General features: G+C 38.6%; 1 protein-coding gene across 17 annotated transcripts in view; it reads left to right on the top strand.

The window, feature by feature from the left end:
- DOCK9 (dedicator of cytokinesis 9) overlaps positions 1–15,909 on the top strand; it is a 360,039-nt gene that overhangs the window by 242,235 nt on the left and 101,895 nt on the right. For all 17 annotated transcript variants that reach the window (XM_090258025.1, XM_090258022.1, XM_090258018.1 and 14 more), the window contains exons 16-27: positions 3,705–3,784; positions 3,864–4,051; positions 4,182–4,247; positions 6,044–6,136; positions 7,385–7,508; positions 7,859–7,980; positions 9,069–9,155; positions 9,545–9,634; positions 10,984–11,099; positions 11,358–11,427; positions 12,313–12,438; positions 13,002–13,073. In XM_090258025.1, the coding sequence (XP_090114151.1) occupies positions 3,705–3,784; positions 3,864–4,051; positions 4,182–4,247; positions 6,044–6,136; positions 7,385–7,508; positions 7,859–7,980; positions 9,069–9,155; positions 9,545–9,634; positions 10,984–11,099; positions 11,358–11,427; positions 12,313–12,438; positions 13,002–13,073 (1,234 nt within the window). The remainder of the gene's footprint in view (positions 1–3,704; positions 3,785–3,863; positions 4,052–4,181; positions 4,248–6,043; positions 6,137–7,384; positions 7,509–7,858; positions 7,981–9,068; positions 9,156–9,544; positions 9,635–10,983; positions 11,100–11,357; positions 11,428–12,312; positions 12,439–13,001; positions 13,074–15,909) is intronic.

Raw genomic sequence — 15,909 nt, 5'->3', positions numbered from 1 at the left:
CATTCCTTCCTGACAGTTGTATCTTAGGATTTAAAATTGTTGCTCATTTAAACTCAGATGTGGAAATGAGAAGGAACCCTGACAGAAAGTGATTCTGCAGGTTCGAGCTGCTGATGAGCACAAATGAATATGCTTAACATAGTCTGCAGTCATTATTAGGTAAGAATTTAGAACTGTTAAGGAAACCTGATTCAGATTAACATAACAGTACCCCAAGGTATGTTGTCAAGTTACATGTGAGTCTGCTTAATAGATATAGTAATGTCTGAGGAATCTTAAACACAAGAGTTAGAAACTTTTCAAAAATGGAAACAAAACCAAATGCTGAATCTGTTGGCCAATGAGGCCAGTGAGCTATGATATTTCTTGGTAGCGTCTAAAAGACATTATTAAACAGATGACTTATAATGAACCACGAGACTGTTCCGTTTCCTAAGAATAAGTCATGCCATGTCAAACTAGTCATCTTAATCACATTTTCTGCTTCTCTCTTTTTAATTGGGTCGCTAAGCTTGTACGACAGAGGAATGCAAAGCCTTTGACAAGTGTATATTCCAAGATGTCATATGAAAAAGTCAAAGAAGTGTAATACACATGAGTAGACAGTTGTTCAACTGCTGGAGTAACCAAATACCAGGAAGGCTGATAAATGGTGGGCTAGTGTCATTATGGTTATGGGCATCTAGAGGTTTGAGAAGAAACCTATTCATGGCAATATTCTGTGCAGTATATGACTCGTCGGCAGCCGTCCGTCTGGAGAGACGATGGTGTAGCTTCTTAAGAGTCTATCTGCACCGCCGAGAATGGCTGTGCAGTCCGACTCGGGAGTGACACGGTATCTGTCTCCTCCCGTGTTGAATCGACATCTTGCAATGTCGCTGGAGTGTCCTCTCCAGTGAAGCTGAAGCTACAGAGCCTGGGCAGGGTGATATGGAGGGTCTGCTGTTGCCCATGCAGCAGACCTCCCCTCTCTTCGCAGTTGAAGGGTCCAAGGGAAAGACGGAGTCAATACAGCTTGGTTTCAGATGCGCCGCAGGAGTTGCCGGTGTTGACTACAACGTCAAACCGCCTTAGGGACTCCGGCTCCGGATTTTCTGTCGGGGTTTACTCCCTTAGCCTTTCCCCTGAAGAGGTATGCCGCAAGGCAGCGGAGGTTTTTTGGAGTCAGAGTTTTCCTTCTCTGATGTGCCCTGACTGGAAGATCGAACCAGCGACACTTAGCTCGCAGGCCGACGCTCAATCCACTGAGCCAAACCAGCCAGGTACCTAAGAGTAATAGCCTTAATAAATGGGTACATTGTTCAAAACCAGATGGTTGTGGCCCTGGCTAGTAGCTCAGCTGGTTAGAGCATTGTCTGGATATGCCAAGGTTGAGGATTCAATCCGCAGTCAGGGCACATACAAGAATCAACCAATGAACGCATAAATAAGGGGAACAACATCTCTCTCTCTCTCTCTCTCAGGGCACATACAAGAATTAACCAATGAACGCATAAATAAGGGGAACAACATCTCTCTCTCTCTCTCTCTCTCTCTCTCTCTCTCTCTCTCTCTCTCTCTCTCTCTCTCTCTCTCTCTCTCTCTCCCCCTAGTCTACCTTCACCTACTCAGGCCATACTGGGCCTGGTCTTCAGTTCTGAGTGCTATGATATAAATGAAATGTTCTTCTAGGAGGAAAATGGCTTTGGAGGAAGGTGTAAAAGTGCTGAGAATAGAAGACATCAGAAAGCTGTTTGTAGATGGTTGAAAGGTGTTATGTAGGGAAACATAATGTGAGAAATGCTCACAATAAAATACCAGGACACAACACTTGAGCAGTAATCGAGGCAGTTGTTTATTCACAGATCTGCAGCTCTGGGCACAGCCTAAAAGTCAAATCAAGGTACGCACCGAAAAGATGGAGCTGGCTGTTTTTATCCTAATGCGAGTAAAGCTCCCCCCCTTCCCCTTTCCTCTGCCTTCTCCTTCTTCGTTTTCTCAGGCTGGATACTCCAGAGTTACAATCTAACATGATTAACTAAATTAACTGAGGGTGATAATTAACTCAGGGTGATCTGGTTATAGGTCTGCCACCAGCTCTTCTTTGAAATTTCCCTATCTTGTTTGCTGGTCTGTCTAGCAACATTTTCCCAGTTCCCAGAGTTTGGTGATGAATATCTCCCCCCTTTGATCTCAGATATCCTTTGTTCTCAGAAGCATTTGTGCTGAGCTGCAGAATGCCTCTTTTCTGATTTGTAAATATACTAATACTCTTAACTCTGGCTCAGAGACCCTCTAATTACATTTGCCCTTTGCTGCTAATTATTTTCTACTTGTTTGGGAATCACTGGTTTCCTTGCCCCTTACAATCCGCCCTGTCTCTTTTGGGAAATTGACAACTCAAACCATTTTATTTATTCCTTCAAACCTAAGAAGGATTTCACGACTTTCTTTCTTATAGCAAGGATTCCCTTTGGCTTCTAGGAGGAGGAGATTATGAAAAGTTGCTGGCATCTGTTTAGTTAGTGCAGTCTCGATTAGTCTCTGAACTAAACCTCTGATGCATGGAATAATACAGCAGCCTAAAGCTGTTAGGATGCCTGTGGCCACTATGAGGGATACAGAGCTGATAAGATCATTCCTTTTTAATTGCCAAACCAATTTTCTAACTATCCTGTTATAGGATTGTCGATGCCTGAGTTTTCCGCTAGTTCATTTGCTAGGGTAATCGCAGAGCGATAGTGATAGTTTCATCAGGGGCTATATTTTTAGGGATAAAGGTGCAACACTGCCCTCCGAGCATTATACATATACCTCGTTTTTCTGCCAACATTATATTGAGTGCCAACCTATTCTCCCAGGCCACTCAACTAGTGGCATCTAATTGTTAAACTGTTTCTTTTATAGAATTCCTAGTATAATTGATAAACCTTTGCTGGTTATAATAAATATAATTTATCCAATCAATATTTTTATTAATGGTCGGTCACCAAAAGAACGCTGATTCAAACCCTGCTATTTGATTTTTAGCTTTATATTTATTTGGAGCTTCTCTAAGGACCCTAATGACATCGATGTAGATGTGAGGATTGAATGATCCATTAGTTGTTGTTGACCTCTTTTGTCACTATTTTATAGTTAAAATCCCTCCCATTTCCTTGGGGCCTTGGAAGAACTAAAGCTACCTTTATAACCAAGATGCTAGCTACCAGCCATAGCCATGCAAAGGCACCCAGATAGCTGTCTTCTTCCCCTACCCCCCAACCACAGGCTCTGGGGAACTCCTGGGGACCTTCCTCTGTAACAATTTCTCCTCTTAGACTTAAGACCCTTTGTAATCTTATAAAGAACAATAGGCAAAGGTCTTGTGTTTCCCTAGCTGCTTCAAGCTGGACATGGCATCATTCTATTTGAATGGAGGATGGGGGAGTGTGGGGGAACTGGAAGAGATTAGCCTAAGACCATATATGCACATACGCATAGCCCATGAACACAGACAACAATGTGGAGAAGGCAGGGGTTGCGGGGGCGCTGGGTGGAGGGAAGCAAAGGGGGAGAAATGGGAGACATCTTTAATAGAGTCAACGAGAATTTAAAACATAGCTCCTAGAAAGTTGAAAACTAATTTTGTGTCTTGCATTATATTCCTCTGGGAAGTACTCCCTAGAATTGAGGTTTTAGAGCTAACCTAACTCATAAATATTTGATTTTTCTCTTGTTTGTAGACCTGAGAAGATGGCTAAGCTCCCAGTGATTTTGGGCAATCTAGACATTACCATTGATAATGTTTCCTCAGACTTTCCTAGTAAGTGTAAGTTCTACGTAATAAATGGAAAAAATTTTGTTTGATTTTTACTTCAAGTTGTTTGTTTTTAATTTTTCAGATCATGTCAATTCATCGTACATTCCCATAAAGCAATTTGACATCTGTACTAAAACTCCAGTCACGTTTGAAATAGAGGAGTTTGTGCCCTGCATACCAAAACACACTCAGCCTTACACCATCTACAGCAATCACCTTTACGTTTATCCTAAGTACTTAAAATATGACAGTCAGAAGTCTTTTGCCAAGGTGAGTGTAAAGATTGAGGTTTCATTTTTGATATCAAACTCTCTTAGGTTTTGGCTTCTCATGTTCTTTTATAAATATTTATATATCCTGGCTATTTGTTTTCTCTTTTTTTCTTTTAATATTGCTACAGGCCAGAAATATTGCTATTTGCATTGAGTTTAAAGATTCAGATGAGGAAGAGTCTCAGCCTTTGAAGGTTTGTTTTATATATATATTCACATTTTCCCACTTTAATAATACAGTTGTATGATATTTCACAAGTAAAAGAAGTTAGCACATTTTAATTGACATAAGCACAAAAATATATGATATCACAACATGTGACCACATATGTTGAACCTTACAGAATATGGAGTAATTGAGCTGTTACTTCTAATTGACTATTTCTGTTTTGTTGTACTTTTTAGGGATGAAGGTTTCTTACGCATGTTCAATTCAGTAAACATGTTGTGCACCTGCTCTGAGCCAGGCATTGTATGGTTGCTAGAATTATGTTAGCAGCATTAATAATACAAATAATAATAATAACAAGAATAGACTGACATTTATCAAATGTTTATTATGGTATGGCAATAATAATAGTAGTAGATTGTTGGTATTCCAGGCTCTGCTCTTAGAACCTTATAGGTATTAAACTCATTTAATTCTCATAACAGTCTTTTGAGTTAGGTACTATTATTTCCTTCTTTTTTTAGATGAGGAGATTAATGCACAGAACTGAAATAAATTGCTTAGAGTCATGCATTAGGGGAACTGATAATCAAATCCAGGCAGTCTTGTCACAGAACCCATGGGCTACCCACGGGCTACCCCAATTGAAAGAGAACTCACGGGCTGTTCAGTTTTGAGGTGCCCAATTGCCTGCCACCAGAAGCATAACTCTAAATACTAGAGTTTGGTGAAAAGAAAAAGAATTGTTTATTTAAAGGGTATGTAGATTTAGATTATTTGTGGATTTCAGCCATTAAGTCTTATTTTCCTTAAAACACCCACATACACATAGTTCAGCCTCCCCCTGCCAAACCAGGCTAGTTTTAGAAAAGTCAGAGATACACAGTCTTCCTACTTCCCAGAAACAATTCAATTTTACCAGCAGCTCCCAATTATTAGAGCCTGATTGGGGAGGTTTTGCCTGTGTTGCAGTACCCACCAGCTCATAATGCAGAACCATGTGGAGTTCCCAGCCTCCTTGTAAACCGCATGGAGTTTTCCCTTTCCTTTTAAAGCCGCATAGTGTTCTCCAAAATGCCTGCCGCCTTATTTTTAAATCCCCAACTGCATCCTGTGACGCAGTGGGCTGGGTGACTAATTGCAGCCACGTGTAGAATTTTACGTAGGCCCCATAAGATTTTCGTCACTATTTTATGGTTAAAGCCCCTTCCATCTCCTTGGGGACCTGGCTCTGTAACAGTCTGGCTCCAGAGCCCAAATTCTTTGCTGAGGAATTCTGTGAAAATGACTTTGCATGAAGGGAAGGAAATAAAGTGACAAAGAACAATGCAGTATAGTTTTTGGGAAAGACAGTTATGGAAAGAAAAAAAAAGCTGGCATACAAAAGGTACTGAAATAGTTTATTTTACAAAACTGAATAGTTAGAACAGAAAAATGCTGAAGGGACACAGAGGAAAAAATTAATCGTTTCTTGAAGGATACATGAGAATTTGCTTGGGGCACATAGGAAAGATCGTTGGGGCAAAGGGCTTGCATTTGCAGATGTGTGGAAATGTGAAGGGGAATAGTGAGCAGGGGCTGGTTCAGAACTACAACTTGGAGGGGTGGGAAGGGAGTGGGGGAAGGACAGGGAGGTGAGCTAGAGGGTGAGTTGGGCCCAGGAATAAGGGGGTTTGCAGGTCTGGAGTCTCAAAGGCAGAAGAAATCCATCAGAGATGGTTAAGTTTATGCTGTAGGAGTGTTCTTCACATCACATCTGAGTTTAATTTCTTATTCTATTAATTGAATCCTGGTGTTTCCCTTTGCTAATTCTTATTTTAGTGCATTTATGGCAGACCCGGTGGGCCAATGTTCACAAGAAGTGCCTTTGCTGCAGTTTTACACCATCATCAAAACCCAGAATTTTATGATGAGGTAAGCAAGGTTTTCAAGGGAAAACCCAGTTTAAACAGTTTTAAGGAAAACTCCAAGTTCTTTGCTTAGTATAGCAATATTAAAGAAATGCTGCATACTATACTGAAATCACAATGACAGAACTATATGCTGAATTGTTTATTTTACATATTTTTTAAATTATAAAAGTAATGTATTTATTGTAAAAAAATTAAAACTTGGAAAATGCAGATAATACAGAAAAGAAAAAGTTAAACTCCCTCCTCTATCACTACCACAATTAATAATCTTGACTGGTTTTTTCAAATTCATAGTTAAGTATAGTTATGTTTGTTGGACCTTTTTTATTGTTAGATTTCCTTATGTAAAATTATATGTAGTTCATTAAAAGTACCAAGTAAGTTTTACTTGTAAATGTTCTACCCTGGTTTTCTATCATGCCTTGACTGTGTTAAGTAAATGTAGTGGTTTCTCTCATGTATTTTCCAATTCCTTCTAGAATTGAAATATCAACTCTCCTATTTTTGATCAGTAATGTCTTAGTCTTTGCATGCTGCCGTAACCCAATACCACAGACTGAGTGGCTTATAAACAGCAAATATTTATTCCTTACAGTTCTGGAGGCTGGAAGTCCAAGATCAGAGTGGCAGCATGGTCAGACAAGGGTCATCTCTTGGGTCATAGATTCTCAGTTGTGTTTTCACATGGTGGAAACAGCTAGGGAGCTCTGTAGGATCTAAGAGCGTTAATCCCATTTATAAGGGTTTCACCCTTGTGAACGAATCACTTCAAAAGTCCCCTATTAACTGTCATCTTTGGGGGTTAGAATTTCAACATGTGAATTTGGGGAGGGAGGGACACAAACATTCAGACCATACCAGTATAACATTGTATTAAGAATCCATTTCTTCCTTACCACAATTTACTGTCTCAGATATCTTTGACCAGAAACCAAATGCACACTTACGCATTGGGTGACACTTGTGTGGCTGCTTTCACCAAGAAATTCTGTTGTTTTGGCCCTAGCTAGTTGAGTGTTATCCCACAAACCAGAAGGTTGCCAATTTGATTCCTGGTGGGCACATGCCTGGGTTGCTGGTTCAGTCCCCAGTTGGAACTTGTACTGAAGTTAACCAATCAATGTTTCCTTCCATCTCTATCTCCCTCCCTTCCTGTGTTTCTAAATATAAATAAAAAATATTTTTTTAAAAAAAGAATTTTTTTCATTTTGGAATATTAGAAAAATTGTCATTTTTGTCTTCCTTGCAGATTAAAATAGAACTGCCCACCCAGTTACATGAAAAGCACCACTTGTTATTCACATTTTTCCATGTCAGCTGCGATAATTCAAGTAAAGGAAGCACAAAGAAGAAGGATGTTGTTGAAACACAAGGTTTGAAATTTCATTATTCCTTTGATTGTTTATAACTTACACATTAGGTTTTTAAATTTTATTTTGATCTGAATTTGCGTCCTTTTGTAAAGGAATTTTAGATGACATTTGTAAAGGTAACATGCCTAGTTTGTATATGTAAATTTCTATAAAAGATAATTTTAGTAATTCTAATCCCAAAGCAAAGTACATTGTAGACAATGTTCTGCAGAGACTATTCAGGGTCTTTTTAATTTCTCAACCTTGATTGATATTGACAGTTCCTAAAGATCAGGTAATTTAGTAACACTGGCTTTCTGTCATAAGTTTTTGTACATTTACAGTGAAATTTTTGTTCTTTGTTTCAACAGTTGGTTATTCCTGGCTTCCTCTCCTGAAAGATGGAAGAGTGGTGACTAATGAGCAGCACATTCCTGTCTCAGCTAATCTCCCATCTGGCTACCTTGGCTACCAGGAGCTTGGGATGGGCAGGGTATAGGACTTTAAGATTGGTTTATCCCAGTTCCTTCAGAAAACATTTAAGACCACTAAAGCAGCAATAACACAAAAAAACACATAGTATTTTTGCCAGTCCCCACATTTGGGCTTTAATTATTCATTTTCAAGTAAACTTAGGCCATTGGAAGGCAGTTCTATTAACAATATCACCATCTAGAATAATAGTTATAATTTTATTATAAGCCCAGAAGTGGCAGAGTCGTGGAGATTTGGAGATACTGGATAAGGTAGAAAATCTCTGCAAACTAGCCATGATCAAATAAAGATGGATTCTTAGGGTCATGCAAATGATTAAGAATTATCTTCCAACTTAATGTAATAAGTCTAGTAAGCAAATCTCTTATCCACATAGTAGCCCATTCTGATACCTTTCTGATTTATTAAAGCCTGAATTGTCTCAGATCTCTCCAACTGGTTTATGGGTTTTGCATTCTTTTTAGCTACCTTAGATTTTATAGACTTCCGTTTTATAAAATGCTTAGATAAGGCTTGTTTCATTTCATATTGAATGGCTTTTAATGTTTCTGTACATTTTAAATAGTGACAAATCTGGGCCCATGTTATGGACAACTAGTTAAAATATTCCAAAATAAGGTTAAATCATATAAACATTCAGTTATAATTCCTAATCTGAACATGAGAAAAATGGAAGTTTTTGAAATAAAATAAGCACAAACAGATTTGACCTTTTGACTATGCCTGGAATACTCATTGTCCTATTTGTACTGTGGGTCATCACTTTCCGAATACTGAGCGCAAGTTTGCTTAAGTCATTGGTGAAACAGAATTCTTTCCCTTGCAAATGGACAGTAATTCTTACAGCTGCAACTAAACAGAAAAGGTAACTTAGAAAATCCAGTAAGAAGGGCAATTACTTGGAAAAAGAAAATGGGAAGAAATTAGTGTTGGTTCCATTTCTGCTGTGAGCCAGGCATAGGCATGACTATCAAGTCACCAAAGCTGTTTGGATCTTCATCACTTCATCAGTACCCTCATTCAAGATGGTGATTGAAGCCAAGATCACTGATTTGTTGGGATGTTTCTTTCCTCCATGTTTTTCAGCATTATGGTCCAGAAATTAAATGGGTAGATGGAAGCAAGCCACTGCTGAAAGTTTCAACTCATCTGGTTTCCACGGTGTATACTCAGGTATGCACTATTCCATTAAAATTAGCAGTGATTGTTCTATGAATGAGTTTGTATGACTTTTTGGCTAAACAAAACTAATTGATAATGCCATATGGCTGTACTTTATGAGTCCTCTTTTGAAGAAAGGATATACATATAAGGTACTCATACATATTGAAAGAAATGAACAGTACAAGTAACATTTTTTAACAGTTTTCCTCTTTGTTGGAGGATCTTTTGAAACCTTTTTTAAAATTTATTTTTATTTTTATTTCTTTGATGGTTTCATTTTTTATGTGATTAGTTTCATAGTCTAATAAAACATGCGTGCTGCAAGAAACAAATATTCCTACTTCTGTGGCAGATATGCTAATAAGCTTTTATTTTCTTTTCTTTACCCCCTCCCCCAGGATCAGCATTTGCATAATTTTTTCCAGTACTGTCAGAAAACTGAATCTGGAGCCCAAGCCTTAGGGAGTGAACTTGTAAAATATCTTAAGGTATCAGATGGCTTTCTTATTAACCTCTTTTTAATGAGTTTGGAGTTTATTGGGTTTTCTGTTTGGTGGTGAGTGTTATAAGAATGCTTTTTGCTGGGTGCTCTCACACCAACAGCTTCTATATGGCTTTAGATAGTGTCAAGAAGGGGACTCAGCAATAGTGCTCCTCCTACCTTCTTCCTCATCTCATGTATAATTTCCTCATGCTGGTCCTAAAACATACTGTTCCCTGGATAGAAAACCACTCACTTACAGAGGATCTTCGTGTGGAGTGCTCCACAAGCATACAGCACAGTAACAGGCACATGAGGAGCAGTGACGTTAGTCCCATTAAACTTGTAGTTCATTGTAGGAAATAACATAAGCTTCATGAATGCATACTTGGTGGGCTAAAAAAGAAAAAGAAATAATACATATCACCAACCCCAGCTTTGTGCAGGGTTAGAGAGACTCCTAGAGTCATTGCACAATGGGAGCAAGGAGGGTTTGTCTAAGGGAGTTTCATCCAGAACATGATTCTAGGGGAACATTTTTTAAAAGGAGAGAAGCATGGGGACAAAAAGTAAGAAATGTGAGAAATGGAATAGAAGTTTGTTTGATTTAAACAATAAAAATGGAATGGGGATTCTGAATTATTGCTGTGCCAAATCTCCTTTCAGCTACTTTATGAGCCATGTGACTTGAAGAAGAGCTTTTATGTATGTTGACTTGAGGAAGAGCCTTTGTATTAGTTTTCTATTGCTCCTGTAAGAAATCACCACAAACTTGGTGGCTTAAAACAACACAGATTTATTATCTTACACTTCTGTAGTTCAGAAGTTTGATATAAGCCTCACTAGGCTAAAATCAGGGTGTTATTAATAGAAGTTTCCTTTCTGGAAACTAGAAGTGAATCTCTTTTTTATTTCTTTCTTTATTTTTTATCCTTTTCAGCTTCTAAACGTTGCCTTAATTCCTGGGTTTGTGGCCACCTCATCCATCTCAAAGCCAACAGATTTGCACCTCTGACCATTCTTCTTTAGGCATGTGCCCCCCAACTCTCCTCTTTCGCCTCCTTTCACACTTTTAAAGGCCCTTGTGATTACATTAGGCCCACCTGGGTAAATCCAGGAGTGTCCCCCTTTTTTAAGGCCACCTGGTTAGCATCTTTAATTCCCCTTTGCTGTGTAACATATTCACAGATTGTGCAGGTTAAAACATGGACATCTTTGTCCCTTATTCTGCTTTCCACTGCCTTTCATTAGTTTTAGGTGGACGTCTTCCATCCTTCTTTAAAATTGAGTGGAAATTGCTTATGTATGGTTTACTTTTAAAAGGATAACTTGAACTTCGGTATTTCCTGTCTGTAGAGTCTGCATGCAATGGAAGGGCATGTGATGATTGCCTTCTTGCCCACCATCCTAAACCAGCTATTTCGCGTCCTAACCAGAGCAACTCATGAAGAAGTCACTGTCAACGTGACACGGTGAGAGAGGTGGAAAGGTGGATACTCTTCTTCCTTTTCAGTCTGTACACATGTGCAGCACAATCATACATATCTGATATGCTAATATGTGTTTTATATTTAAGAAATTTCTTTTCATCCCATATGTAGAGATCCCATCTAAATCTTTGCTTCCTGTGGTGCCAATAGCATCATCATTGTTCTAGTACTGTGATAATAATGAAATGTTTCCATTTTCACATTACTGTTCATTGCTTTATTCATTCCTTTGGTGTATAGGGTCATTATTCATGTGGTTGCCCAGTGCCATGAGGAAGGATTGGAAAGCCACTTGAGGTCATATGTTAAGGTATGTAAAATAAATAGTCCCAGTCATTTAAATCTGTGGCTCTCCAATTTCCCTTCTAAGAACTTATTTTTTTAATCTAGTTATTTTTTAAATTTATTTTGGATGAAATTTAATACTTCTGCTTTTTCTTCTATATCTTACAGCCAGTGCTTGCACCTAGATGAGTGGAAGTCCAAAGAGGGGCAGCTATTTATTTGCTTAATATCATTTCTTCTTTTAATGGGTTTTGCAAATAATGTGACCCAAATGATGTGGAAGTTTAAAGAAAACTACTAACTCAGTTAGGTTTCTGGTATAGTTTGTTGTCTTCATTTTTCTTTTTCCTCATCTAAAATTCCCAGGAAAACTGCTTCTCCTAAGATAGGAAGGTTAGCTCTGACTACCATCTTTAAGTAAGTGACTGTATGGGACAGCAAGAGATGTTGTTAGAATAAATTTCAACAAGTTCTTCATTTATATACAATATTTAGTAAACATAGTGGCAGTTACTGTTCTAAACAGTTATACACATTCCATTTAGTCTTTTACACTTTATGAATTATAGCTATGTGTTCATTTAAAAAATAAAACTTGAATTATTCAGGGTATCACTTACCCAGTGTCATATGACACATTTCATGAAGTCCTTAGGAGGTGGAGCTGTGGGCTGGAGGACCACTGACCTGAGTCAGGTAATTCACATATTCCAATGGGTTCCCCAAAGACATCCTGAACTCCCCTTTCTGTCACATGACAACCACCCTTCCTACCTTCTGCTTCCACACTTTCTTCTCCCACCCATGCAATTGTATCTCAGTACCTGATCTTCATCCTTTGGAGCCTCTTCAGCTTTCAGCTCAACTTGGAGAACCAGTGCATTAAAGCATCTTTCCCTTTTCTTCAAAGTATGCTTATAAGGCTGAGCCATATATTGCCTCCGAATATAAGACAGTGCATGAAGAACTGACCAAATCCATGACCACAATTCTCAAGCCTTCTGCTGATTTTCTCACCAGCAATAAACTACTTAAGGTATGTTGGTAGGGCCAGTACAACTCTGAAGTATTTAAATTGATAAAGAGAATTCAAACTCCTCAGCTTGATCAATTCACCCTTTTTGTATGCTTTTAGAGGTAACTGCTACCTCGTAAAAAGTGGTAACAGAGTTAGTTCTTCAATACCAACTTTGATACTTGTACTGATGTCTCTATTGAAGCTGCAAATTATAGGCAAAGTCGCATGTCCTCTTAGGTATTAATAAGTCATTATGTTTAAATCATTGGAGAACTGTGGGTTAGAGATTATACAGGCAAGTGTCAGAAGGCAAGAGGTAGCCAAGAGAAAAGATGGCATATCTAATCGCACAGTGCCATTGTGTGGGTGATGCCATGCTGAGATTATGCTCCCTATTTCCTAGGGGGATGGAGTCACTTACTGTCAGACAAGTGAAAGCAGGAGAACACCTGCCACACATCTCTGGTCTGGTAATAATTCACCAAGAGGTTCAGCCATGTTTTTTGGTCACATCTATTTTATCTCAGTAATAAACATCTCTTCTGATTATTTTTCTTACTGGAATCTTTTTTCTCTTTCAGTATTCGTGGTTTTTCTTTGATGTTTTGATAAAATCCATGGCTCAGCATTTGATAGAGAACTCCAAAGTTAAGGTATGTCACCTCATATCAGGGCTTGTGTGGTGTTCTTAGGGAAACATATCATTCATATATTAGTACTTTCTGTGTTCTGCTTACAAGTACTGTTTTAAGTGCTTTCTAGTAGTAAAGCATTTTAGCTTTATAACAATCCTATGGGGAAAGTATTAGTCTTACCCCTCATTTTATAGATGAAGAAACTGAAGCCAGGATGCTTGAGTGACTTGCCCAAGGCCATGCTGCTAGTGAGTGGAGAGAGCCAGGATCTGAGACCATTCTGACTCTAAAGCCCATACTCCTCAAGCACTTGTTATTAAATGAAAGAAAAATGTGTCTTTTCCTTTAACTAGCTTAGAAGTCTTCAAGTTTATTGATATGGGAATACTAATTTAAGCATTCATTTAAAATGCATTTACCTAGTGATTTTTAAGTGTCTTGAACATCTTAGACATTTCTCAGGGACATAGATGGGTATCTGATGCTACTTCCTGTCCTCTGTAACCAATGAATTGACTCCTCTCTGAGGTGTCTGGGTGTGTGCCATGCTCATCTCTGGACTGATGCCTGTTAAGGTATGACTGGTTGTTCCTGGCTGTCTGAACATAGATAAATTTTTTATAAAATTCCAAATAAGTGAACACAGGTGGCTACATCACAGAGCTCCTTCTGAAATGCAGTCTTGGAGTTGCCATTATGACTGAATTCTCGCCACATTGTAGCTTTACAGAAGTGGGAGCTTGAAGTGTCTGGGTGAGAGCTGGAGGCACTGATGCAGGGAGCAGCAGTTGCGGTGCCTGGCAGTCTCTCTCAGTGAATTTGGGAAGGAGGGCAGAGTCACAGGCAGGGAGGCTCAGGATGTCAGCCATCTGGCTCTGGGAGAAAGCCTTGGGAAAAGCTGATGGATCCTGTCAAGCAGAAGACTGGTGGTTCAGAACCTAAAGCCGTAGTTTCCTCTAGTAGTGTGGGTACTGGTGCTTGACCAGATGGCTTCCTTTTTTTTCTTTTAAATCTAGTTTTAGCACACAGAGAGATGCCAGATGGAGGTGGGCTCTGCCTTCCACAGAGTAACACACCATCTAAATCATGCCAGAACAGCCTGCCAAGAAAAAACTATAGCAGATTTTCTACTTGGCAGTGCAGCTAGTGTACATGCACACACACATATACATGCACACATGTCCATGCACACACATATCCAGGTTATTTGAATATATTATCTTTCTGTTAAAAATGTTGTCATATGCAGGCTAGGCTTTGGGCGTATATTAGTTTGTGAGGGTTCCCATAACAACTAGGTGATTTGAACAATAGAAATTTATTTTCTCATAATTCTGGAGGCTGAAAGTTCAAGATCAAGATGTCTGTAGGGTTTATTTCTTCTGAGGCCTCTCTTCTTGGCTTGTGAATTACCATCTTCTTCCTGTGTCTTTATACTGTTTTCCTTCTGTGCATGTCTGTGTCCTAATCTCTTTTCTTATAAGAACACCAACCCTGTTGGATTAAGGCCCACTTAATGACCTTATTTAATTTAATTACCTCTTTAAAGACCCTGTCTCCAAATACTGTCATAGTCTGAGGTATAGGACAGTAACATAGAAATTTTGAGGGGACACAATTCAGTCTATAACAAGGTCCCATTGGATTTTTTAAATTATTTTTGGCTCTAAATAAATATAATCATTTCAGAGAGATTAATGACTTATGTTTTAAAATGTAATTGATTTATTCACAAAGTATTCCTTGATCCCTTATTATATGCAGGCCCAAGGGTTACAAAGTTAAATGTGGTTTTTGCCCTCCTGGAATTTAAGTGGGAAAGTGTACACTTAGATCATGAAAGCAATGATCAAGGATGTAACAAACAATCCTGGAACACTCACAGGAAGTATATATAAAATCAAGGATCAACAACATCTTTCTGAGACCTGTGATAGAAGATTAATAAAGGAACTCAATTGCATGTGTTCTTTTCTTTAGAGGCCAAATTAAACCATAGATCTTTAGGGATGATAGAGACCTGAAAGCTATCTTCTGGTCCAGCCCCTCCCTTATGTCACAGAGGTTAAGACGGAACTATATACCCGTGAAGTAACCTGCCTAGGGTCACACAACTGAACAGAGGAACTCCTACTAGAGTCAGAACCAGCCTCTCCCAAATGCTCTGCCCTTTCCAATCTCATAACCTAATTCTCTTACAGCCTCTGGGAAATTGCTTTTGGAACTCCCTGGAACAAACCACTCAAGTGCTACTATGTACAATCTTTTCTGGAAGTTAATTGTATCTTGGTCCTAAAACAATATTCAGAGAGTTTTTAGAAGTGGCTTATTTTATAATTGTTATCCAGTTTAAAAATAAACACTGGCATCCAAAAGGAGAAAACTTAACTGTAACATAATTTACCATAAAAAGAAATACAGAGCACCTACTTACTGCTTGGGAGAGTTGAACATTTCCATGTCACTCCAGAAACCATACCACACTTTAATCACATATGGTTGATCTAGGAACTTCTCTCACCTTTTTTGAAGCCTTCATTCAGTTTGCCTTATATCTTAGGAGTAATGAGTTTTATGTATTTGAATTAGTTATTTTTATGTTTGTCTTATACTTACATCTTAAGGATTGTGTGTGTCCTGGTCCCTGATCCCAGTGTTCTGAATTTAAGGAACAAATTCATGTTCACCATTGCTATACCATTGGTGATTTCCAAAATCATGATCAAATTCTGTCAGAGTATTTATATTTTTTTGACTGAAGATTATTAAAATCATCCAATGTACTTATAATTGTGACCTGATTTCCATCCTCATTGGTAAGTTTTTCTTCAAATGCCAAGACCAGACACATGCC

The sequence above is a fragment of the Furipterus horrens genome, unplaced genomic scaffold, assembly GCF_987537825.1.
Source record: "Furipterus horrens unplaced genomic scaffold, mFurHor1.1.pri manual_scaffold_12, whole genome shotgun sequence".
Lineage (NCBI taxonomy): Eukaryota > Metazoa > Chordata > Mammalia > Chiroptera > Furipteridae > Furipterus > Furipterus horrens.
The sequence above is the reverse complement of the archived record's forward strand: the minus strand, read 5'-3'. Positions and strand labels throughout refer to the sequence as shown.